The sequence below is a fragment of the Lithobates pipiens genome, unplaced genomic scaffold (assembly GCF_037356315.1).
Source record: "Lithobates pipiens isolate NorthernLeopardFrog02 unplaced genomic scaffold, aLitPip1_a1.2 Scaffold_8, whole genome shotgun sequence".
Taxonomy (NCBI): Eukaryota; Metazoa; Chordata; class Amphibia; order Anura; family Ranidae; genus Lithobates; species Lithobates pipiens.
Window position 1 is genome coordinate 442,989,454 of NW_027507903.1, and position 27,196 is coordinate 443,016,649.

Sequence of the window (27,196 nt, forward strand, 5' to 3'; positions counted from 1 at the left end):
GCCGGAAGGCCCTAGAAAGGGCCAGGCAGCGTCAAAGTCCACTCTCTCAAGGTGGATCAGACAAGTTATTTCTCAGGCCTATGGCTTAAAGGGGAAGATTCCTCCTTTTCAGGTGAAAGCGCACTCTACTAGGGCTGTCAGTGCTTCTTGGGCAGTGCATCACCAGGCCTCACTGGCTCAGATCTGTAAGACTGCGACTTGGTCATCAGTCCACCCATTCACCAGATTCTATCAGGTGGATGTCAGAGGGCAAGAGGATATCGCCTTCGGGCGCAGTGTACTGCAGGCTGCAGTTTAGGTCCTCAGGTCCCTGGCGGTCTATATTTATGATCTGTGTCTCCCTCCCCTCAATCTGAGCATTGCTATGGGACATCCCACTATGTAATGAAGCTCCTGTGTCCCGTGATGTATGATCAAGAAAATGGGATTTTTATATACAGCTTACCTGTAAAATCCTTTTCCTGAGAGTACATCACGGGACACAGGGCTCCCGCCCCTCTTGGGTTTTACGTGGTTTCTTATTGCTTTGCTACAAAACTGAGGTGCCTCCCAAATGGGAGGGGTTATATAGGGGAGGAATTCTCCTTAATTAGGGTCAACCAGTGTCCAATCACCAGAGGTGCCTATATAACCCACTATGTAATGAAGCTCCTGTGTCCCGTGATGTACTCTCAAGAAAAGGATTTTACAGGTAAGCTGTATATAAAAATCCCATTTTTTCTTTTTTAGCAAGAGCTTTGTTTTTAAATGGCGACAGCAGTGGAATATTTTTGGGCAATGTCCATCAGGACAGAAGATTTTAGTTTCTTTATTAAGAGCATGTGACAGGCAGGAGTTTATGGGAGACGGGCAGAGCATCGTCACCCCATAAGTGCCCAAACAAGGACAAGCGCATCAGGAAGTTGTTGCTGACAGTTCAAGAGCTGTCTATTTTCACAGGACCTCACTGCCTTTGTAAAATAATAAACATGAAAAACACCGTGCACCCAAAACACTGCACAACCTCGCCCCAGGTGAACCCCAAACCCTTGTACCAAATCCCCATATACTGAAAAAGTGTTTGGTCTTTTCCTATTTAAATTAATACAAATCAAATGAACTACTTCTGGAATATAGGGCCCAGTAATGGGAAACTATTGTAAAAGTAGATAGGAGTCTTGAAAAGGATTAGGGGTAGACAACAAATCTTACACAGAAGAACAGAAAAAGTAACCTGTTTGTTCAGTTTGGAAAAGAGGCAACATTTAACAATTTTGTGAAAAAAATTAGTGTCAGCATGCTTTTTTAGAATTTTGGTTAAAAAAAAGCAATATAAAAAGTCTAGGGAATTAATCTCACTGCCATCGGACTATAGGTATCAGGGCCTGGACTTTAACTTGGGACCTCTGCTGTGTTTGGCGATGACTCTACACGCTAAGCTACCTGAAATGCTGGACAGTGCCCTCTTTGATCCATTGAACAATCCTGCCTTGTGCCTTGACTTCTGCTGAACCTTGAACTCTTTGCTCCTCCCATGAACTTTCTGATTTAAACCATGTCTCTGCACTTCCTGTTTTCCAGATTATTGTGCTCTCTTCAGCCAGTATCTCGCTCTCGCCTTCCCTTCTGCAGCTCATATTGTGCTACCACTTGTTATCAACTCTTGGCTGGTTCCTCAACTTGTTTTAATGACTACGCTTCTGTTTGATCCTTACCTGCTTATCCGCTTCTGGACCCTGGCTTGCTCACCTCCTAGTGGGGCGATCCTGAGGACTACAACCTGGTACTAACATGCAGCAAAATCCATCTGCACCATCATTAACTCTGGTGAACATCGGATAGTACTTACCTCAGTACGCACCTCAGGAGAGCCCACATCATCTGCCATGGTGACTGCCTGTGTACCTATCCTGCTGGTCAGTGGTAGTCCCGCTACTGCTATAGTAACTGGTCCTCGAGCCTGACCTCTGATCATGACAATGGGTCAATATTTTTCTCGAGGCAAAACCAGTCCTCAGGAAAGAACTGGAGAGAGTCCAAAGAAGGACAACACATTTAATAATTGGACTGGAGGGCCTCGATTATGAGGAATGACTACAAACGTTAAACTTAATCTCTCTAGAGAAGAGACACTTAACAGGGTATATGATCACTATATACAAATCTGTAAATGGGGACTCTAGCACTGGAGGGAGACTAATAAACCTAAGGACTCTAAAGAGGACATGTGGCCATACAATGAAGATGGACACAAAGCTGTAAACTCCCTTTACAGTTGGTAGTGTCAGCAGGGAGTGTAGATAACATGTTTCTCAGCTAACACAATGTACAGAGGTATTAAAAATATTAGTGACATAAACACATATATACGTATATATTCAAGTTAAACTGGATGGACTGGTGTCTTTATACAACCTTACCAACTATGTAACTATTAAACCCCCTGGGCAGAATTTATGTTATTTTTCTTTTACAGTTAATTTGACTTACATACAGCAGCAACCCAGTGTGATTCATTACAGTTTCAGAAAAAAATATTTTTTTCAGGTAGATTTAGCAGTGACGCATGTTTTGACCAGCAGAAAGAAATTGGTCAATAACTTGCTATGGCTGTCTTTGTTCTTGCTGATGCAAAGCTTTCCTGTCATTGACCAGTTTCTATTAAGCTCCCATTAAGAATAAATCAACTGTAGATGATACAGCAGTATAAAAATGGCCAGCAGCAGGGCATTTTTATTGATTGAGAATTGGCTGAAATTTATAGAGAAAATTATTATAGGCGGAGGTTTTACTATAAGACTAAAGAGACAGATGACATAATAGTGTAAAATTGGCAAGCAGCAGGACAATTTTAAATAGCAAGTCTAGATCCAAACTTACTACAAATAAAGAACATAGGCTGGGGCTTTACTAACAAAAATAAGATATTGCAGAGGATACAGCAATGTAAACTGCCTAGTAGGTGTTCTGCTACAGTAATTAAGAGACCACAGATGATACAGTAAAATTTGCCAGCAGCAGGACAATTTTGATGAGTAAGGCTGTGCCCAGATATATCAAAGACAAAGAGAACAGGCTGGGGTTTTACTACAACCAACGAAGGATACAACAATATAAAACTGGTTAGCAGCAGGACAGTTTTAATCAAGGATAATTGGCCTAAATGATGTATGCCTATTTTTTATTTTATCTATGGGGATAGAGGGTGAGGTAAATGTGAGTGCTATATTGATAAGGCAGTTTAGAGTAGATAGGGATTTGAACACTTGTCAGATCTTTATTGCTGTCTGTGTCCTATTTACGGAAATTCACCCTCTGTATTTGTCCTGGTGACAATTATCACCAAGAGAGAAACTAAAAGAAAATCCCACATTTTGAAAAAGAAATAGGGGAAATCTTACAATGGGAGCACCAGTTTCGGTGACACTGGTGACAATCAGGGATTTCCTCTTACTTTCTGTTATGGCTATGGGACAGGAAGTGAAGGGAAATCTCCCCAAATGGACATAGATTGCAAAAAAGTGACAGGGGTTGTAACTCTCCCCTACTCTATCTGAAATGGAAAAAAAATGATTTTATTTATTTAGATCAGGTATTTATATATTGCCTACGCAACACTTTGCATACAGTGCCTTGCAAAAGTATTCACCCCCTTGGCTTTTTACCTATTATGTTACATTACAGCCTTTAGTTCAATGATTTTTTTAATCTGAATTATATATGATGGATCAGAACACAATAGTTTAAATTGGTGAAGTAAAATTAGAAAAAAAATATGATTTTTGTACTCACCGTAAAATTCTTTTTTTGAAGTTCATTGACGGACACAGCTCCAGTAATCTTGACCGTAGGGTTATTACACCACCTTCAGGAGAGGACTAGGCATAACATGTAATACATGTGAAAAACAACAGAACTTTACATTTCAGCCCAGGTGGGTGGTCCCTCTGGTAATAACCCCTCAGCCTGCTTCCTCCAGCTCAGTACATCATCAAGCAGTATAATGTAAACCAATAGGAGGGGAGGGTGCTGTGTCCGTCAGTGAACTTCAGAGAAAGGGATTTTACGGTGAGTACAAAAATCCTATTTTCTCTTTCGTTCATTGACGGACACAGCTCTAGTAATCTTGACCTTAGGGACGTCCCCAAGCAGTGTCATAATGAGGGGTGGGAACAGCAACATAATTTCACCCACAACCAGAGGTGCTCCCTAACGGGGGAGTCACCATCTGAACCAACCGCATCAGAACTTGTGGTCAACATATGCATCAGAGTGCATTAATCTTCAAAAAAGGCAACTTTCTCTTGAAAGAAACAAGAGTGTAAAATTGCAACATTACACGGCCGCCTTCAAAACTCTGCGACCAAAGCAGGCATCAGAAGATGCGCTTACATCCACTTTGTGGAATTTTGTAAAAGTGTGAACGGATGACCAAGTCACCACCTTACACACTTGAGCGACTGACGCTTGATGTCAGAAGGCCCAAGAGGTCCCAATTGCCCTGGTGGAGTGGGCCGTGACAGGAAAGGGAGGCACCTGTCCCTTCAGGGCATAAGCCTGGACCACGATCTATCTGATCCACCTGGATATGGTGGACGACGAGACTGCCATTCCTTTTTTCGGACCAGCTACCGAAACAAACAGAGAGTCTGACTTCCGGAAGGGAGCTGTGGCAGCCAGATATACCCTTAGAGCCCGAACCACGTCCAGGGAATGGAGGACCACCTCCTTAAGATGTGTCGGTTTAGGACACAGAGATGGTAACACAATGTCTTCATTGAGGTGAAAAGCCGAAACCACCTTTGGTAGAAAAGAAGGTTGTGGATGCAACACCACCTTATCCTTGTGTATAACGAGATAGGGCAACACGCTTGATGGCCAGGCTGGGGAGACTACAAGGATCTATATTATCCAGACTGTCACACAGCCGGCTGTTGATAGCAGATCACAGGATCTTAAAATCTTGTGCAAAAAGGCAAAAACAGAAAAAAATCCCCAGGACCGATGGTCCTAGCAGGGAGCCTAGGTCATTCTCCTTCACTAGGCAGAAAAAAATTGAGCTGCAGGAAGCAGGCTGAGGGGTTATTACCAGAGGGACCGCCCCTTGGGCGGAACTATAAATTCTGTTGTTTTTCACATGTCAAGATTTCTGGAGCTGTGTCCGTCAATGGACGAAAGAGAAATATATACATAAAACAATTTTTCAGAAGTAAAAAAATAATAACTGCCATGTGCGTATGTATTCATCCCTTTGTTAGGAAGCCCATAAAAAGCTCTGGTGCAACCAATTACCTGTGTCACATGATCTGTCATTACATATACACACCTTTTTGAAAGGCCCCAGAGGCTGCAACACCTAAGCAAGAGGCACCACTAACCAAACACTGCTATGATGACCAAGGAACTCGCCAAACAAGTAAGGGACAATGTTATTGAGAAGTCAGGGTCAGGTTATAAAAAAAAATATCCAAATCTTTGATGATCCCTAGTAGCACCATCAGATCTATCATAACCAAATGGAAAGAACATGACACAAACCTGCCAAGAGATGGCCGCACACCAAAACTCATGGACTGGGCAAGGAGGGCATTAATCAGAGAGGCAGCACAGAGACCTAAGGGAACCCTGGAGGAGCTGCAGAGTTCCACAGCAGAGACTGGAGTATCTGTACATAGGACGACTATAAGCCATACACTCCATAGAGTCAGGCTTTATGGCAGAGTGGCCAGAAGAAAGCCATTACTAGTATTAATTAGTGCTCTGGTCTGAGGAGACTAAAATTGAAAATTTTGGCCATCAAACAAAACGCTATGTCTGGCGCAAACCCAACACATAACATCATCCAAAGGACACCATCCCCCCTCAGTGAAATATGGTGGTGGCAGCATCATGCTGTGGGGATGTTTTTCTGCAGTTTGGACTGGGAAACTGGTCAGAGTTGAGGGAAAGATGGATGGTGCTAAATGCAGGGATATTCTTGAGCAAAACCTGTACCACTCTGTGTGTGATTTGAGGCTAGGATGGAGGTTCATCTTCCAGCAGGACAATGACCCCAAACACACTGCTAAAGCAACACTTGAGTGGTTTAAGGGGAAACATGTAAATGTGTTGGAATAGCCTAGTCAAAGCCCAGACCTCAATCCAATAGAAAATCTGTGGTCAAACTTAAAGATTGCTGTTCACAAGCACAAACCATCCAATTTGAAGGAGATGGAGCAGTTTTGCAGAGAGGAATGGGCAAAAATCCCAGTAGTAAGATGTGGCAAACTCATCAAGACTTATCCAAAATTACTTGGAGCTGTGATATCCGTAAGAGGTGGCTCTACAAAGTATAGACTTTGGGGGGGGGACTTTTTCTGTTATTTTTTCCTATTTGTTGCTTGCTTCACAATAATAAAAAAAATATATATCTTCAAAGTTGTGGGCATGTTCTGTAAATTAAATGATGCAAATCCTCAAACAATCCATGTTAATTCCAGGTTGTGAGGCAAAAAAAATGGCAAGGGGGGTGAATGCTTTTGCAAGGCACTGTATATACTGTGATATATACACTTTATATATTGTACATTCACATCATCAGTCCGTGCCCTCAAGAAGCTTACAATCTAAGGTCCCTAACTCATATTCATACATACACATACTAGGGCCAATTTATACAGGAGCCAATTAAACTACCAGTACTTTATATATACTTTAATGAACCAAGCATCTTCCGAGCATATTACCCAGATCTTCAGCATAAGTGCATAGTTAATCTGTGCACTTAATTGTGTAGATGCCTAAATGACCCCTGCGCTATCTGTTTTTAAATTCTTATCATGTCTGGATAAGCCTTATCGAGGGTGCTATACATTACGCAGGTGCAAAGCAGAGGATCCTTTTTCTTGATCCCATTCTTAAAATCGGGAACTCTTCCACAAGGAGGCAACTGTTACTGTGGGGGCTGATACCTGTAGTTCACCTTATCTGGCACTTGAATAAAGAAATTGCATAGGAGTGCGGCCGTCCAGCCTTCTTTTTTTTCTAAGGTTTTATGTCTAATATATGTGTGAGTAGCCACTTTGCAGAGCCCGCTCTTAATGACTGCCATTTGTTGGACATGTTTTGTCGTATAACCTCCTTATTTTACCTGGTTATCCCATTCTACTTCTAAGCAAAAATTACCATATCTTCATTGTGGCTCCCAGGCCATCAAGACTGTATGAGGTCCATAGTACACTCTTTGCATTTAGTATGAGTAATCTGTACTCTTCTAACTCCATCTCTAAACTTGCTGATTACCCTTAACTGATAAGGTGGTGGCTCAGGGCACAGCTTGATCTCCCTACTATGGCCTTATGATGATGTCAATCAACCTAGGCTCTGCGGTGCATAGGTATACTTCTGGCATATGTCTTGATTGTCTCTTTCTCCTAATGGCCTTGGCTACCTGCCTTGTGATTCCCACCAGCTATGATTTGACATTACTTTTGTCTGGCTTTTATTTTTAAACATTGCACTGCCACTGGATTTGTAAGCAATGCTGACCTACCGACAGAGATATGGTAGAAGATAGATCACATTTCCCTTCATACAGAATTACTTCTACAGAACAATTTTTCTCCAGAATTAAAATACAGACTGCAATGGTATTTTCAATCTCTGATTAGTGGGATCAGCACTCTGCGGTGCTGTAGTAATGAATAACATCAATTATTTTGTTCTCTCCGAGAAACCTATTAAATATAACATTACCCACTCACAGCAGAGCAGGCCACAGGGCTTGCACACACTGATGGGGAATTAAGAGACTTTATATTCCTGTAGCAATATCAGGAAGCTTCATAACCTCTAAAAAAAAAAAACCTGTCTGGAGGTGACTTGTATAATTTAAGGAAATCCAACATCAACCCTAAAGCAAAACTTGAACCCCACTCACCTCACTCACAACTCTGTGTTTAGCCATCAAGCCAGGCAAAGTCAGGCCCCTTTAGGAATGTGAAACAAATTCAGAGAAGGGCACAGAAGTTTTTTTTTAGTTAATGAAGGTAATAGCTGGCATTGAGAGGTGTTTGCTGAACTTTAAAGTGACAATAAAGGTTCATTAACCACTTCCGGACCAGTCGCCGCAGTTTCACTGCAGCAGGTTGGCTCGGCTGGGCAAATAGGCATTACCTTATGACGCTTTTCCTTTTGGCCACTAGGGGCGCACTTGTGACAGAGTGAAACACACAAATCCCGGTTCTTTCAGGGGACTAGAGACAAATCGTGTGTTCATACTAAGTTTAAACATCAAGCTCTCTCTTTTCCTAGACAGTCCCACCCTCCCACAGTTATAAAACACACTAGAGAACACAGTTAACCCCTTTATCACCCCCTAGTGTTAACCCCTTCCCTACCAGTGACATTTATACGGTAATCAGTGCATTTTTATAGCTCTGATCGCTGTATAATTGTCAGTGGTCCCAAAAATGTGTCAAAAGTGTCCAATTTGTCCGCCGCAATATTGAAGTCCTGATAAAAAAATGCAGATTGCCACCATTACTAGTAAAAAAAAAATAATAATAAAAATGCCATAAATCTATCCCCTATTTTGTAGACGCTATAACTTTTGCGCAAACCCATCAGTATACGCTTATTGAGATTTTTTTTTACCAAAAATATGTAGAAGAATATATATTGCCCTAAACTGAGGAAAAAACATTATTTTTTTTTTAAATGTGGGATATTTATTATAGCAAAAAGTAAAAGATATTGGGGGGGTTATTTACGAAAGGCAAATCCACTTTGCACTGCAAGTGCACTTGGAAGTGCAATCACTCTAAATCTAAGGGGTAAATATGAAATGAGTGGAAGCTCTAATGATTTTATCATCCAATCATGTGCAGGCTAAAATGCTGTTTTTTATTTTCCTTGCATGTCCCCCTCGGATCTACAGCGACGTTTAAGGTGGAAAGTGTTTAAATTTCCTTTCATTTCCTATTGCAGGGATGGCGAACCTTGGCACCCCAGATGTTTTAGAACTACATTTCCCATGATGCTCCATTACACTGCAGAGTGCATGAGCATCATGGGAAATATAGTTCCAAAACATCTGGGGTGCCAAGGTTCACCATCACGTACTATTGCCACTCCAGGACAGGATGTGAAGGGAAACCTTCCTAACAGGTCACAGCCAGTAAAAATATCTTGATGGGGGTTTTAATCCTTATTTACTTATAGTGAGAGAAACCATCCACCACTTCAGAGAGGTGCAAAAAGGGGCACACAACACCCAGGTGTGTCAAATCTGCTTACCAGATATCTGCATAAGCATCAATAAAAATTCCTAGGAGCACATAATTCACACTCTCCACCAGATAAGATATCCAGGAAACGGCCGAACATAATTGGTATTGCTCTCCCACACCCAATGCAAAAAGGTACCCAGGAAGACCAGTATGACTCCAAATCACAGAAATCCAATGTTTATATATAGCATGCAAAGCAAAAAGCAAAGCAAGAAGACACAGTGAAGCCCGTTAGGAGACAAACACTGAATTTTATTGTAGTACACTTACATTGGAGAAGTCCCAAACGAGCATAAAAAAGGATAAAATGAAGATTCCACAATCATCAGCATGCTTGCATCAGCCAGCCTTACACGTTTCATCGAAGAGGGATATCATCAGAGGCATGGCTGAGCGATGCAAGCATGCTTAATATATAATAAACCCAACATAAATGGAAGGTGCTGTGTTTTACTCACAACCCAATAGCTATATGCAATGTAAGTTCAGGAGAAACCCCAGAGCATGTGCAGTCTGAATATGAACTATGATAAATAACATTGGCTTTCCAGGGGTGGCCCACAGACATCGAATCAGCCAATGGTTTTCTAGAAAACATTAACTTAGCCTATAAGATAAAGAATACCAACTAACCGCTCCCAGAAGATAAGAATAACAAACCGGAAGTGGTCAGCGAAGCGCACCACCTAATGCCTGTAATGACCACTTCCGGAGAAAGCAATAACAATGGAAGCAGTGAGTGGAGCGCAGCATCTTCATTTTACCCTTTTTATGCTCATTTTGTGACTTCTCCAATGTAAGTGTACTACAATAAAATTCTGTTTGTCTCCTAATGGGCTTCACTATGTCTTCTTGATGTGCTTTTTGCTTTGCATGTTATATATAAACATTGGATTTCTGTGATTTGGAGTCATACTGGTCTTCCTGAGTACCTTTTTGCATTTGATGTGGGAGAGCGAAACCAATTATGGTCGGCCGTTTCCTGGATATCTTATCTGGTGGAGAGTGTGAATTATGTGCGCCTAGGAATTTTTATTGATGCTTACTGTTATCTGATATCTGGTAAGCAGATTTGACACACCTGGGTGTTGCGTGCCTCTTTTTGCTCCTCTCTGAAGCGGTGGGTGGTTTCTCTCACTATTTTATGATGTTTACAGTTATTTCCTCAATGAATGAATTCCAACAAGCGCTGCCCTTTGGGACTATATTTTATCAAGTTTGTGGATCAACGAACTGTGCTGGCTGCTATTCTTATTAATTTTATGATTTTTTGTTATATTATTTATCTTAGTGCTGATACCCATATTTTTTATAGATATATTAATGTGCACTATCAATCAAATGGTTGGGCATGATTATTCCGAGATTGTTCTGCTGAATGATCAAAGCTTGATTAAAAGAATTTTTTTATTTTTTTATTATGCTGAAATTGGAATAATTTCAAGATTTCTGCAGAACCATCATTTCTAAGTAAATAGCTTAAAGTGATCATAAGGTTTTTTTTTTGAATAACAAACATATACTTACCTCCACTGTGCAGCTCGTTTTGCACAGAGTGGCCCGAACCTGCTCTTCTGGGGTCCCCCCGCAGCTCTTGCCCCTCCTCTCCACATCAGATAACCCCCTAGGAGAAGCACTTCCCCAAGGGGGTTACCTTGCGGGCGCACTCCTGAGTCCAGCATTTGCGTCCATAGACACAAATGCTGGACTCGGCCTCACCCCCCAGTCATTGGATTTGATTGACAGCAGCGGGAGCCAATAGCTAAACTGCTATAAATCTAGCCAATCAGGACACAAGACACTAGCTAGAGTTGGTGTGCTCATCCCCGGCGCAAGAAAAAGAGGGTTCAGGTAAGTAAAACGGGGGCACTGGGGGGCTGCTGCACTGCAAGAGTTTTTTTACCTTATGCATTGAGGTGAAAAACCACAAAGGTTTACAACCCCTTTAACCCCCCTATCGGTAATCCCGAGTCTGGCTCGGGTTGGGATTTTACTGACAGGAGCGGTAACCCCCGAGCCAGACTCAGGATCACATCGCTGGATGCAGGGGAGGACACAGGGAGAGTTACTTACCTTGTCCCCTGGATCCAGCGATGTCCTCCGCACTGTGTGAGCGAGCTGTCCTCCGCTTGATTCACAGTGCCGAATGCTGCCGAGCTCTGTTCCCTGCGACGTTACGGCGCACGGGAGCGGAGAACGGCGGCAAATTCAAAAAAGTAAAAAAACACAAAACATACACAGCACTGTAATCTTACAGATTACAGTACTGTGTTAAAAAATACACACCCCCTTTGTCCCTAGTGGTCTGTGCAGTGCCCTGCATGCACTTTTATATTATAAATACTGTTTTTTCTGCTTGGAATTTGGAGATTGTCCATAGCAACCAGAAAGTGTCCCTTTTTCAGTGTTTTAGGATTTGATTACATTATTGAATAATTTTTATTATTCTTTATTATATTATAAACTTTATCATACCCGGGATGTCTGCTAGACTCTGGTTTGAACAGATTTAAGAGAGTTATTCCTAAGAATTACAGGACTACAAAATAAAATGTCAAATTTCCATGAAAAATAATTGTACCGCTTTCAGCACCTAAAACCAGACTGAATCATACCGCCAGGGAGGTTAATACAGTTTAAGAGCTGCCTACACCCAAAACTGATATTTCAGGTTATCCTAGGGGCCATGTGGTTTAATTAAAGTGATTGTAAAGTCAGAAGCATTTTTTATCTTAATGCATTAAGAAAAAAAGCCCTCTGTGTGAAGCAGACCCCCCCCCCCCAATAATTACCTGAGCCCCATCTCTATCCAGCGATGTCCACAAATAAATTGGCCTTCTGGCACTCTCGCTCCAGAGTGGCTGAGATGCAGTAGCGGTGCCATTGGCTCCCGCTGCTGTCAATCAAACTCAGTTAGCCAATCAGTAGAGAGAGGGGATGGAGACAAACCGCAGCTCCATGGATATACGGATCTGCAGCTCCGTAATGGATAATGGATAGATGGAGCTGCTGCTCGGCTCGGGTGCCCCCATAGCATTCTGCTTGCTGAGGGGACACTCGACAGGAGGGAAGGGCCCGGAGCTCCAGCCAGGGACTCGAGAAGAGGAGGATCCGGGCTGCCCTGTGCAAAACCACTACACAGAACAGGTAAGTATAACATGTTTGTTATTTTAATAGAAGAAAAAACAAGACTTTACAATCACTTTAAAGTATACCTATATTCAAAACTTTTTGATTTTGGACAGAGTTGGGAAGGGTTAAATCCCTGTTTCTTTCTTATTTTCCTGTCTGTGTTCCATTAGGTTTCACGTACACTAGCCTACACTGGCAGCTCCTAAACTTGAGTTTAGGAGCTTTTGGCATTTTTTTTTGCTAAAGCTCCTAAACTCAACTCCATAAAAGCCTATGCATCCATGTACACATGCAAGACAAAAGGCATAAAGAACTAGTATGCATCACATACTAGCTCATTATGAAATACTTATACTGAAATACTTACCTTAAAACAAACCTGTTGCAGTGGTCCCCGCACACCGCTGTCACAGCCAACATCTTTCCCGAAGCTTCTTCGGGGTTCATGGGTTCCGGTGATGTGATTGGCCGGAGCTGCGATGACATCACCGTGCATGCGTGCAGGAGCCAGCGTTCACGGGCTTGGAAGGAACGGCACCTGTGGGCCATTCCTTCTGAGCACATGCGCCAGTGATGTCACTGGTTGCATGCACTGGAAATATCTCCTAAACTGTACAGGTTTAGGAGATATTTTCAATACCTCTTGGTTAGCCTTATTATAGACTTACCAATAGGTAAATTCCTCTATACGTCCTCTTTAAGCTGTGTTTAGGAGCTGCCGCATTTAGGTGAGCTTCAACCTCCCTCTCCTGTACGTGGAAGAATCTCATTCAGAATAGGAACGTTTTGACCGTTGGCCACGGGAAAACACAAAATGCAGCAAAATCAATGCATGTTTTTGCCTTGATTTTGCAGTCAATTTGCCGTGTTTTGTGTTTTCAGGTAGCTGTGGTAAACATAGGCTTGTGTACATGAAGCCTAATGCTCTGTACACACGATCAGGCATTCAGACGACAAAATTCGTCTGATTTTTTCCGATGGATTTTGGCCCAAACTTGTCTTGCATACACACGGTCACACAAAGTTGTCGGAAAATCTGATGGTTCTGAACGCGGTGATGTAAAACACGTATGACGGAACTATAAAGAGTGCAGTAGCCAATAGCTTTTGTCTCGTAATTTATTCTGAGCATGCGTGGCACTTTGTCCATCTGAATTGTCTAAACACGATCAGAATTTAAACGATTGGATTTTGTTGTCTGAAATTTTTAGATCCTGCTCTCAAACTTTATCTGTCGGAAATTCAGACGGAAAAAGTCCAATGGAGCCCACACTCGATTGGATTTTCCGACAACAAGATACGATCGCACATTTTCTGTCCTAAAGTCCGACCGCGTGTACAGGGCATAAGAGAGATTTATTTTCAATTCTTGTCCTATAGACACAACAGGGACAGAGATGAAAACCCTGCAATGTGAGATGAAAGGCCTGCACAGTTGTCATCAGAACAAGTTTCTTCACAGGAAGATTTCTACTTTATTCTGATGACTACTTAACATTTTTCCACTCACATTTGGTCACTTGGACAAATAGATTGGTGAGGGGACCCACACACCAAGACAACAAGAACTGAAAACTGTGCAACACTGAGCAAGTGTCCCTAATCCTTCCCCTCACTAAGCCAGTGTTCATTTTTTGTCAAGAAAAATATTTTCATCATAGTTTAAACCGATAATTTACGCAAAAATTAACACTGATCTAAACGTAAAAATGTTTTGACTTTAGATTCACTTTAACCCAACAAACCTTTTCTGTCTTTTGAGGATCTCCCCATTAATCCCCATTAATAGGAATACTGCAAAGTTTCATGTTCTTACAGCTCAAGTCCAAAATTGACATGTGCAGAACGAAAACATTTGTTTTGTTTCGATCCAATATAGTTTAATAGCTTTCAAATCAATTTCGAATGTTTTTTTTCGAATTTGAATAGTTTTCAATTTGTTTTCCAATTTACAAAGAGAATAGAATAGAAAATAAAGGAATATAATAGAAAAAAATATAATAGAATAGAAAAGAATATAACAGAAAGTAAAACAATAGAATATAATAGAGTAAAACAGAACAAAATAGAATAGAAAATAAATTAATAGAATAGAAACGAATAGAATAGAATAAAAACATATAATACAATAGAAAGAATATAACCATCTTCTGAAATTCAATTAGAAAAGAATAGAATACAAAATAATAGACTTTAAAAAAATAGACTAGACTAGAATGAATATAACCATTTCCCAAAATTCAAAAAGAATCAATTCAAAATTGGATTGAATAGAAAGGAATAGAATAAAATAGAAAAGAAAATAACAGAATAGTATAGAAAAAAACATCAGAATAGGATAGAATTGAAAGAATATAACCATCTTCCTATTCTAATCTATTCTTTTCATTTCTATTCAAATTTGAATTGATTATATTAGAGTTTTTGGAAATGGTTATATTCTTTCTATTCTATTCTATTGTTTTTTGAATTCTATTATTTTTCTATTTGTTTATTCTTTTCTTTTCTACTTTATTATTTTATTTTATATTGTATTCTATTCCTTTCTATTCTATTCTATTATTTTCTATTCAAATTCTAATTTATTCTATTCAAAATTCGCATTTTGGAACATGGTTATATTCTTTCTATTCTATTCTATTTTATTCTGTTGTTTTTTCTATATTATTCTGTTATTTTCAATTATTTTCTAATCTATTTGTCTCTATTCTATTCAAATTGGAATTGATTCTATTTACATTTTGTGAAATGGTTATATTCTGTTTATTCTATTATTTTTTTTAAATGCTATTCTTTTCTAGTCTATTATAGTCTATTCTATTCTTTTGTTTTCTATTTTATTCTTTTCTTATGTATTTGACATCGAAATGTATTCTATTTGAATTTGAGAAAATGATTATATTCTTTCTTCTTCATTCGAGATCTGCACAAATCCGGGCAAAATGAGAATCACAATTTTTTTGCTTAGAATAAAAAGATCATGATTCTCTCACGATTTTCACAACGTAAAATCTTTCACCTTATACAAAAAAAATGGGCTAACTTTACTGTTTTTTTTTTTTAATTTTAAGTAATTTAAAAAAAAATTGCATTTTAAAGACCGCTGCGCAAATACAGTGTGGCATAAAATATTGCAACAACCACCATTTTATTCTCTAGGGTGTCTACTAAAAAATATATACAATGTTTGGGGGCTCTAAGTAATTTTATAGCAAATATCAGAAAAGGGTTAATGTTTAAGTGGTTAAACTTTTTTTCACTTACACACAAAGTCTATTCCATTGACACATTGTTACAATGTTTATACTTAAGTTCAACTGATAAAGAATGTTTTGATTCTTGGCAGAATGCCCAGTTTTTCTCTTCCTTTCTGTGGCTGTGGCTTCAGAAGAGCAGAGAGAATTCTTTGCATAGAAAGAATTGTAAAACACTTTAGTCAAGATTGCGATAACGATTCTTGACGATTAATTGTGCAGCTCTACTTCATTCTATTATTATTATTTTTTATTCTAGTCTATTTATTTCTATTCTATTCTGTTCTTTTATTTTCTATTCTATTTTGTTCTGTTTTACTCTATTATATTCTATTTTCTTATTTCCTGTTATATTATTTTCTATACTATTATATATTTTTTTCTATTCTATTCCTTTATTTTCTATTCTATTTTATTCTCTGTGGAAATTGGAAAACAAATTGAAAACGATTTGAATTCTAAAAGTATTCGAGTCGATCTGAATCAAAATTTCGTCTGATATTTTCATTATTTCGGATTTGTTTAAATATGGTACTATTGTAATTCAGGAATTCGGATACATCCAAATTTCCAAGGTAAAAAATTTGTCCGAAATTCAATTTGGAATGAAATGAATGGAAGGCGTGTAACTCCATTGCTCATCTTTGTAGTGACCAAAGAAGTACAGCAGTGGTGGTTATACAGGAAGATCTCAGGACTTGTGTCCACATGCAAACTAAGAAGTCGGGATAATTTAAGCATTTACTCACAACTTAAAGAGAAAGTAAACCCGGATGGGTTCACCTCCTCTTTGTCTCCCTGCAAAGGTAAAGCATAATGGGCTACTGTGCATCGCATAGTAGCCCATTATGTGTCACTTACCTGACACAGGAGCCAGCAATGTCACTGCTGTCCCCTGTAGTACAGAGCGTCCATCTTCTTCCGGGTGTCGCAGCTCCGGCCACTCACAGCGCCGGAGCAGCGATGACGTCACTCCCGCGCATGCGCACTGGAGCCGCCACTAACTGCATATTGCCGTTAGCAGCGGCATGCTGCTAACACCGATAGTGCCTGTCTTTTAGTAAATATCTCCTAAACCGTGTAAGTTTAGGAGATATTTCTTGGACCTACAGGTAAGCCTTAATCTAGGCTTACCTGTAGGTCAAAGTGGTTTGTAAGCGTTTACAACCACTTTAAATATCATTTTAGTAGCACCTATTCTTCAACTGGACCCAGTGCCTCATAGCAGGCCTCAAAGGGGGTTACCTTGTGGTGTCGTCGCTTCCTCCTAAAACGTAGAAGCTCCTTGTGCTGTCGTGAGACAAAGTTGACAGCGGCGTACTCCAACAGGGCAGAAAAGACAAAGAGCAAGCACACTGCCATCCAGATATCAATAGCTTTCACATAGGATACCTGAAGAAAAAAAATAACCGTCACACAAGAATGGAAATAGCTTTATGAACATTATCATAACTAATAACAACTGAGATTATGCGTCATACTTTTTAAGTTAACTGTTTATATCTATGGGGTATCTTCATAAATATCCACATGTTTGGGTGAAGCTGGTCATGGACATCTGAGGAAGTCAGATGTGCATGTATAATCAGATGATGATGTCATGGTATTTCATCCCAGTTTCTGCTTAAACAGGAAGACTCTGGTTGTATAAGTGTTCATGTTTTAGCAATTGGAAGGGGGGGGGGGGGGCACATATACAGTATCTCACAACAGAGAGTATACCCATCACATTTTTGTAAATATTTTATTATATCTTTTCATGTCACAACACTGAAGACATGACACTTTGCTACAATATAAAGTAGTGAGTGTACAGCTTGTATAACTGTGTAAATTTTGCTGTCCACTCAAAATAATTCAACACACAGCCAATAATGTCTAAATCACTGGCAACAAAAGTGAGTACACCCCTAAGTGAAAATGTCCAAATTGGGCCCAATTAGCCATTTTCCCTCCCCAGTGTCATGTGACTTGTTAGTGTTACAAGGTCTCAGATGTGAATGGGGAGCAGGTGTGTTAAATTTGATGTTATCGCTCTCACTCTCTCATACTGGTCACTGGAAGTTAAACATGGCACCTCATGGCAAAGAACTCTCTGAGGATCTAAAAAAATAAGAAATGTTGCTCTACATAAAGATGGTATAGGCTATAAAAAGATTGCCAAGACACTGAAACTGAGCTGAGACCTCTGGTGAGTCAGATCGCTTTTCCTTAAAATGTATCTAACCAAAAGAACAAAAATATAATATTTCTTACACCTTACCCATCTTTCGATGTTCTGGTTGCCATCGTTTTTTTTTGTTTGTTGCATTTTTGTTCCTTTATTTTCACCTAGAGATCCTGCCAGTAACACATTTAGGGGTTGATGTATTAAAGGCAAGTAGACTGTGCACTTTGCAAAGTGCAGTTGCTCCATAGCTTATTAAATGAGGTAAAGCTTCATGCTTGCTTGCATGTGATTGGATGATGGAAGTCAGCAGAGCTGCTGCTCATTTACAAAGTGCACAGTCTAAATACCTTTAGTAAATCAACCCCTAAAGTGGTTCTAAAGGCAGAAGTTTTTTTATCGTAATGCATGCTATACATTAGGATAAAAAACCTTCTGTGTGCAGAAGCCCCCCTCAGCACCCCTAATACTTACCTGAGCCCCATCTCCATCCAGCGATGCTGCACAAGAGACTCAGCTGTCCAGGACTCTCCCTCCTGATTGGCTGAGACACAGCAGTGGGCTCCAGTGGCTCCTGCTGATGTCAATCAAAGTCAGTGACCCAGTGAGGAGAGAGATGAGCCAGGGGCGGGCCACAGCACAGTGTCTGAATGGGGGGCACGCGGATGGAGGCAGGGGCCAGGAGCGCCAGCAAGGGACCCGAGAAAAGGAGGACCTGGGCTGCTCTGTGAAAAACCACTGCACAGAGCAGGTAATTATAACATGTTTGTTATTTTTAACTAAATAAAGAGACTTTAGTATCACTTTAATGCTCTATGGTGACAACACTCACTCACTTTACTATGGAGCAGCAATTTTGTCACTCTAGGCTGCACACACCTAAATTGAATTGAAGAACATCTTCCTCTCTTCTCGTCTGAATAATATCTCTAGTCTACAGAAAAGAACTGGGCAGGGCTGACTGCTTGGGATTTTAGTGCACAGGAAATTAAAAGCCCATTGGATTTCTGACAGGATCATCAAGTAGCATTTTCCAAGAGACAAAACATATGGAACTGTTCATGTATTAGTGAGATTGAAATGATTTCATGAACTTAAAAAAGATGGTGTATTTTTCTGCTCTGTGTGATGGTATTGCCCAGAGAAGTCATTTACCTTCACTTCTTGAGTCCCCTGCCAGTGCTGTCCACTTCTCCTTCCTCTAGGTGCCCTCTTAGCAAGCGCAGCCCCAAGGAGACACCCATGCGGACATACCCCCTATCCGGGCTGTTATGATCATAGACACATGAAGTACTGGTAACTAGGGTAAACCCCGTTTCCTCTCACTCTTCATGGGAGCTTGACTGACAGCAGCAGTAGCCTATGGCTTCCACTGCTGCCTGTGTCTCCTGTGTGGAGAGGAAAGTGGGATGCAGCCAGGGCAGTCCTGGATAGTGAGAGGAGGCAGGTAAGTGTTTAGGGATGGGGGGAGGATATTTCGTGGGAAGTTTTTTTTACCTTAATGCAGAGAATACATTAGGGTAAAAAACATTTTGACTTTTGAACCACTTTAAAGTGATTGTAAATGTTCTTTTTTTTTTTTTAAACAAACTTGTTATATTTACCTTCTCTGTGCGCAAAGCTGTCCCGATCCTCTTATTCTGGGATGCCCCGGCAGCACTCCTGGTTCCTCCTCTTCATCGGGTGTCCCCACGTAGAGCCGCTTTCCCTGGGGACACCCGTGCAGGCACATTTATGAGTCCCGCTGCTGCGTCCATTGACACAGACAGCAGGACTCGGCCCTCCCTCCACTCCCATGTCACTGGATTTGATTGACAGCCGCAGAAGCCAATGGCCCCTGCTGCTATTAACCTATCCAATGAGGGCAGAGGCAGTGGCTGGAGCTGCTGAGCTCTTGCACATCGCTTACGGATGGGCTCAGGTATGAAAAAGGGGGGAGGGGGGCTCTGGGGGGCAGCTGCAGCACAGAAGGATTTTTACCTTAATGCATAGAATGCATTAAGGTGAAAAATCTGGAGACTTTACAACCCCTTTAACTACAGTATTACTACTAACACTTTAGTGTCACAATACTGTTACAAATAAAGCTGGATCATGTGTTTAATTCTAATGTGTGTTCTAAAGGTGATCTATAATGAAATACCCACCACACTCCCTTATAGTCATAAACATAAGCTAAAGACACAGGTATGTTCTTCCAATGTAACATTTTAATGAGATGGTCCCAAAATCACCGGCAAGTTTTCTTCTTTTTTAATTGTAAAAATGTCACTGAACTTGTTTTAAATGGAATGTGTCAGGACTAATAAATGCTTTAAAAAATATTTTTAGGAAATATAAGATATTGCATATGAATATTTTGCATTTTCACATGCAACCAGCAGCTGGAGCTCTTGGCTCCCTTTCCTATGTTTTCCAGACTCTCATTAGCACCTCTGTTGAATTTAAACAAATGTTACAATAGCTCAAGCTGAAGTTTACACACAAGTCAGAGCAATGACGCTTTCTTTCTTCCTTTAGAGAGCTACCTTCAGTCAGGGAAGGGGAGTTCGGAAGGAAATTATTATTGTTGTGCTCTTTTTACATTCAAGGTTTGCTGACTTGTACAAATTTGAAGGTGGATGCAATTATCCTCACCCAAGTTAGCAACTTAGTGGGTTGCCTGAATGTTTGGACACCTAATATATACATCCTTGTGCCAGGTCAGTAATTCATCATATGATCAAGGAGGTGCTGTCCCCCTTCTACATTGTAAAGCACTGCGTAAACTGTTGGTGCTATATAAATCATGTATAATAATATTATAATAATAAGGAATGGCAGCACCCAGTCTTATATTTTCAAAAACAAGTCAGCAATTCTTATATTTCCATCCTGACCAGTTCTCTTTAGTTAATGCCCAAAGTGTATATGTTAAGGGTGGATGATGGATCTTAAAGTATATGTAAGCCCAGTAAGTAAAATCTCATATAAGTGTAACCATGTTAATGGAATTTAAATAGTAATTTTCAATCTTCATTAATCTGCAGCTTTTATAAAAAATACTTGGTGATCCTGTCATGAAAGCACTTCCTGCTAAATGGGTTGCGACACCTAGTCCCTGTCTCCCAATTCTGCATCTTGTCACGCTGTCTCACAGATGTCTTATTGATATAGACACCTTTAAAGTCCCGAGGCATGTGACCTCCAGTCCCTTTTCTTTTCTAATACATTGGGATGTGTTGTCTTGATTTGACTCCTCTTTTCTAAATTTGGTTTTCTCTCAACAGAATAAGTCATGTAGGCATGGATGGATGGAGGAGCTTGATTTGAATATTAAAAATGAATGAAATAGTGTTTTTGGTTTGTGGTGTTCAGATGCAGTGAATATCCACTATAACAAAGGATGAACATTAGTACATTACATAATACATATTATTAAAATTATTATTATTAAAATTATTACATTGCATAATAAATAGTATTAGTAATTACTACAATAAGGTAATTGTTTATGATACAGTACTTTAGCTCTTTAGCAAACTACAGTAAATTTCATTCAGTTTGGGTTTCCATCTACTTTAGGATTCATATCCCTGCTAATCAAACACTTTGTTTACATTCAAATGCATGCAACTCCAGTGCTAGAAATCTTTTGTGATAGCTGTAATGTGCATTAATATCAATTTGTAAAACAAACACGTACTACATGCAGAAAAAAAAACAAAAAAAAAAAACATATAAAACATCAGCTTAAAAAAAATAGCAACTTAGAAAAATATACAAATATATAATATAAAAGTGACCCAATGTCATTATCATTTCTCTTTACTGAGAACATGTTATAAAAAAGATCTTCTTGTACCTTCATTTCCTCATTGTCGTTCTAAACCAACAGTGGCCACAAGATGAGAATGAGAACATAGATGACAACTGAAATAAGAATGACATGACACATAGGAAATGGTTAGAATGACCTTGAACTAAGATATGCAGTGGAAGTGAGGCCTTGCGATTTGAGGAAATTAAATCCATAACCATATTGCTTGGTTAAAAAGGAGAAGACATCAATTTAAATTTACAAATACAGAAGATGAATGCAGTTTTCTGAGGCCAGCGGGTATGCAATCCTGCTTTGTATTCAGTGTTAGGTGGATGCACCCATCTCTAGATCTACTGTCTGGTTCCTGTTTTCTGTATTCTGAAGCAGTGCTATAGGTTACATCTTCCCTAGTATTTAACCACTTCAGCCCCAGAAGAATTTACCCCCTTAACCTCCCTGGCGGTATGATTCAGTCTGGTTTTAGGTGCTGAAAGCGGTACAATTATTTTGCATGGAAATTTGACGTTTTATTTTGTAGTCCTGTAATTCTTAGGAATAACTCTCTTAAATCTGTTCAAACCAGAGTCTAGCAGACATCCCGGGTATGATAAAGTTTATAATATAATAAAGAATAATAAAAATTATTCAATAATGTAATCAAATCCTAAAACACTGAAAAAGGGACACTTTCTGGTTGCTATGGACAATCTCCAAATTCCAAGCAGAAAAAACAGTATTTATAATATAAAAGTGCATGCAGGGCACTGCACAGACCACTATGGACAAAGGGGGTGTGTATCAATCATGGAAATTGTCAGGGGTTCCTAAACATTTGCATACTACTGTATGGGAGATGTTTTACCCTTGATCTGAGATATACACAGCTCTAAGGATGCGCCGAACACCCCCCGATTCGGTTCGCACCAGGACCTGCGAACAGACCTACACTTTGCGTAAACTTTATTAAAGTCTATGGGACTTGACGTTCAAAATCAAAAGTGCTCATTTTAAAGGCTAATATGCAAGTTATTGTCCTAAAAAGTGTTTGGGGACCTGGGTCCTGCCCCAGGGGACATGTATCAATGCAAAATAAAAGTTTTAAAAACTACAGTTTTTTCAGGAGTATTGATTTTAATAATGCTTAAAGTGAAACAATAAAAGTGTAATATTCCTTTAAATTTCGTACCTAGGGGGTGTGTATAGTATGCCTGTAAAGGGACACAGGTTTCCCGTGCTTAGAACTGTCCCTGCACAAAGTGTCATTTCTGCAGGAAAAAAAGTCATTTAAAAGCACTCGCGGCTATAATGAATTGTCGGCTCCCCGTAATACAGAGAACAGTCATTGAAAGTCATTGATAAAAAAAAAAGCGTGGGGTTCCCCCAAATTCAATTACCAGGCCCTTCAGGTCTGGTATGGATATTAAGGGGAACCCCACATCAAATAAAAAAAAATTACGTGCCCCCCCCCCAAATATCCTTACCAGACCCTTCAGGTCTGGTATGGATTTTAAGGGGGACTCCATGCCAAATTAAAAAGAAAAATGGCTTGGAGTTCCCCCCAAAAATCCATACTAGACCCTTTCTCTGAGCACGCAACCTGGCAGGCCACAGGAAAAGAGGGGGGGACGAGAGAGCGCCCCCCTTCCTGAACCGTACCAGGTCACATGCCCTCAACATTGGGAGGATGCTTTGGGGGTCTGTGACACCTCAAAGCACTATGTCCCCATTTTGATGGGGACAAGGGCCTCATCCCTACAACCCTGGCCGGTGGTTGTGGGGGTCTTTGGACGGGGTACTTATCAGAATCTGGAAGCCCCCTTTAACAAGGTGACCCCAGATCTGGCCCCCCCATTTGAAATGGTAAGGGGGTAAGTACCCCTACCATTTCACAAAGAAAGTGTAAAAAATTGTTAAAAAACACACACACCATTTATTAAAAATAAAAAAAAAATAAAAAAAAGATTCCAGTGGTGGTAATCCACTCTTGCTATCCAGCGATGGCTGATCTCTTCTCCAGGGTCCAGCGATGGGTGATCTGATCTGTTCTCCGGGGTCCAGCGATGGGTGATCTCTTCCGATGGTCCAGCGCAGAGCATCTATCCTGTCCCGGCAGCCTGACAAGTCTTAAGTGAGGAGGACGGGGTCATCCGTCACCTGACCCCACCCCCCTCTGACACAAGGGGAAAGCCGGGCTTCCCCAGTGATGTACGGTGACCCCACCCCCCTCTGATGTAACGCAGGTTTGGGGACAGTTTGGGGATGCAGGGACAGTTCTAAGCACGGGAAACATGCGCCCCTTTAAAGACATACTATACACACCCCCCAGGTACGAAATTTAAAGGAATATTAAATTTTTATTGTTTAACTTTAAGCATTTAAAAAATCACTGCTCCCAAAAAACATCAGTTTTTAAAACTTTTTTTTATATTGATACATGTCCCCTGGGGCAGGACCCAGGTCCCCAAACACTTTTTATGACAATAACTTGCATATAAACCTTTAAAATTAGCACTTTAGATTTCTCCCATAGACTTTTACAGGGTGTTCTGCGGCTTTTCAAATTTGCCCCGAACACCCCAAATTGTTCGCTGTTCGCCGAACAGGCAATGTTCGAGTCGAACATGAGTTCAACTCGAACTCGAAGCTCATCCCTACATAGCTGTAACACACATGCACGGCCCTATTTTGAAGGCCAAGAAACCTACTTTTTTTCTTCTGCACTTAAAACAGTATTAAACCTGAAACCAAAAACAGAATATATTGCAGCTTACCAAGATGGCTGCATACATTTTCTTTTTTAAGGCTTTTTTCCCCTCTCTGTTTTTACCTGGTGATCTGGCCAGTAACATACCTTCCATAGTAGAATGTCCCACTCTGGATAAAGGAGCACAGCAGACAGCAGCTTTGTCAGCCTTTGGGGAGGCGAGTGTTAAGCCCCGTACACACGAGCGGACTTTTCAACATCCAAAGTCCGACGGACTGAGTCCGTCAGACTATTCGATCGTGTGTGGGCTGCAACGGACTTTTGACTCGCCAAAGTCCGAAGGACTTTAGAATATGGAACATGCTTCAAATTTTTCCGAAGGAACTCCGCCGGACCCGGTCCCTTCGAAAAATTTGCTCGTGTGTATGCTATTCCGACGGACTAAAACCGACGCTAGGGCAGCTATTGGCTACTGGCTATGTACTTCCTTATTCGAATCCAGTCGTACGTCATCACGTTCGAATCCGTCGGAGTTTAGTGTGATTGTGTGTGGCCAAGTCCGCTCAGCCGAAAAGTCTGTCAGAACTCCGTCGGAATTCCAGCAGAACTCCGACAGAACTCCTTCGGAAGTCTGTCGGACATAAGTCCTCTCGTGTGTACGGGGCTTTTGACATACTGTAATATTTAAATGCACTAAACAAATTGAAGCCAAACTCCAGCTCACACTTTAGAATCAGTTATAGCAACAGTTTTTTCCTTTCAGGGTAAAGGTTTTACATAAATACATAAAATCTGTTCATTGTATGCACCCCTGTCAGTGATAAATGGTTTGTCTCATCCATGTAAACTAATTAAAGTGATTGTCATGCCTTCGTTAATAAGGCTTGTAATCTTTAATTTAAAAAAAAAAAACAGAAATGAAAGGGCATTTCTTTTCATACATGAGTAAGATGTTTGAGGATGACCATGCTGAGATTGCCCCACCTCTAAAAAACAATGAAGAGTACTGGTACCTACCAATCTTTGGCGTCTACCACCCCAAGAAGCAAGGTAAAATCCGGGTAGCATTTGACTACAGCTCACAGCATCAGGGGGTCTCATTAAATGATTTCCTCCTAAAGGGACCAGATCTCAACAACACACTTCTCGGTGTTCTCATCAGATTTCGTAAAGAAGCAGTTGCCATAGTTGCAGACATTCAGCAAATGTTTCACAGCTTCCAAGTCAAGGAAAAACATAGGAACTTCTTGAGATTCCTATGGTTCAAAGACAATGACCCTACTAAAACATTACAGAATACCGTATGAAAGTACACGTTTTTGGTAACAGTCCATCTCCTGCTGTTGCCATCTATGGACTTAAGCTATCTGCCCAAGAAGGTGAGAAAGACGTTACACAGTTGATTGAAAGAGACTTTTATGTAGATGATGGTCTGAAATCACTTTCTTCACCAGAAGCTGCAATAAGTCTACTCAAGAGGACTCAAAGCACACTTGCTTCAAATCTCAGACTGCATAAAATAGCATCAAACAACAAGGTCGCCATGGAGGCCTTCCCTTCCCAAGATTATGCCAGTGACTTCAAAGATCTGGACTTAGGTACAGACTCCCTTCCTATGCAACACAGCCTAGGACTCAACTGGGACCTCAAGTCTGACACTCTTACCTTTCAGGTTGACCAAGAGCCAAAGCCCTTCACACGGTGTCTTATCCACCATCAACAGCCTGTATGATCCACTCGGGTTTGCAGCACCGGTTACCTTCCAAGGTAAGATTCTGCTTAGAGAGCTTACCGCAGACACATGTGATTGGGATTCTCCACTACCGCCTGAGAAAGGGACATTATGGGTAACATGCAGAGACTCTTTAAAGACTTTATCCAACCTACACGTACATAGACCATACATCCACATTCCTCCCACAAGGGTTCAGTCTAGAAAGTTATGTGTATTCTGCTATGCTTCAGTTAAAGCAATAGGAGCAGTAACCTACCTCAAGTCAGTAGACATTGAGGGCCAAGCTCATATTGGGTTTGTTATGGGCAAAGCCAAGCTAGCACCATGTCCTGAAACCACCATTCCAAGACTGGAACTGTGTGCTGCTGTACTAGCAGTAGAACTGGCAGAACTTATTACATCTGAGATGGATCTAGAACTCGAGGACACAGAGTTTTACAGACAGAAAGGTAGTGTTGGGCTACATTTACAACGAAAGTAGGAGATTCTATGTCTATGTACACAACAGAGTCCTAATAATCAGGAAGTCGACACAGCCCACCCAGTGCCATCATGTCTCAACTGATCATAACCCAGCAGATCATGCTCCAAGGTCTGTGCCAGCATCCCTTCTCAAAGACACTACATGGCTCACAGGACCACCCTTCCTGTACAAGCCAGTGCCTACCACTCCAGTAAGGGAGACATATGTACTGTTAGAACCTGAATCTGACTCAGATATCCATCCTAAAGTTTCCTCACTACATACAACAATTTCTAACCAGCTGTTGGGATCCAAACGGTTCCACAAATTCTCTATTTGGATGTTCTTACAAAGAGCTAAAGCTTGCTTGGTTCACAAAGCCAGATCCTTTAGAGGCACCCCTGCAAGTTGTTGCAAAGGTTGGCATTACTGCCACAAGCCATATACAGTAGATGAGCTCATAGAAGCAATAAATGCAATCATCCGCTATGTCCAACAAGAGACTTATGCAGTAACACTAGAATGTCTTCAAAATCGCAAGAACAGTCAAAAGAACTGCCCTCTGAGGAAACTCAACCCCTTTATAGACAATGAAGGACTGTTAAGAGTTGGAGGACGTATTTCAAATGCAGGACTTGATAGTGGTGAAAGCAACCCTGTCATAATACCGAATAACCATGTTGCGTCTTTA

The 27,196-nt window shown here is 40.6% G+C and overlaps 1 protein-coding gene across 1 annotated transcript in view; it reads right to left on the reverse strand.

The window, feature by feature from the left end:
- GLRA1 (glycine receptor alpha 1) overlaps positions 1-27,196 on the reverse strand; it is a 323,939-nt gene that overhangs the window by 37,081 nt on the left and 259,662 nt on the right. The window contains exon 8 of the mRNA XM_077468345.1: positions 16,880-17,026. Within this exon, the coding sequence (XP_077324471.1) occupies positions 16,880-17,026 (147 nt within the window). The remainder of the gene's footprint in view (positions 1-16,879; positions 17,027-27,196) is intronic.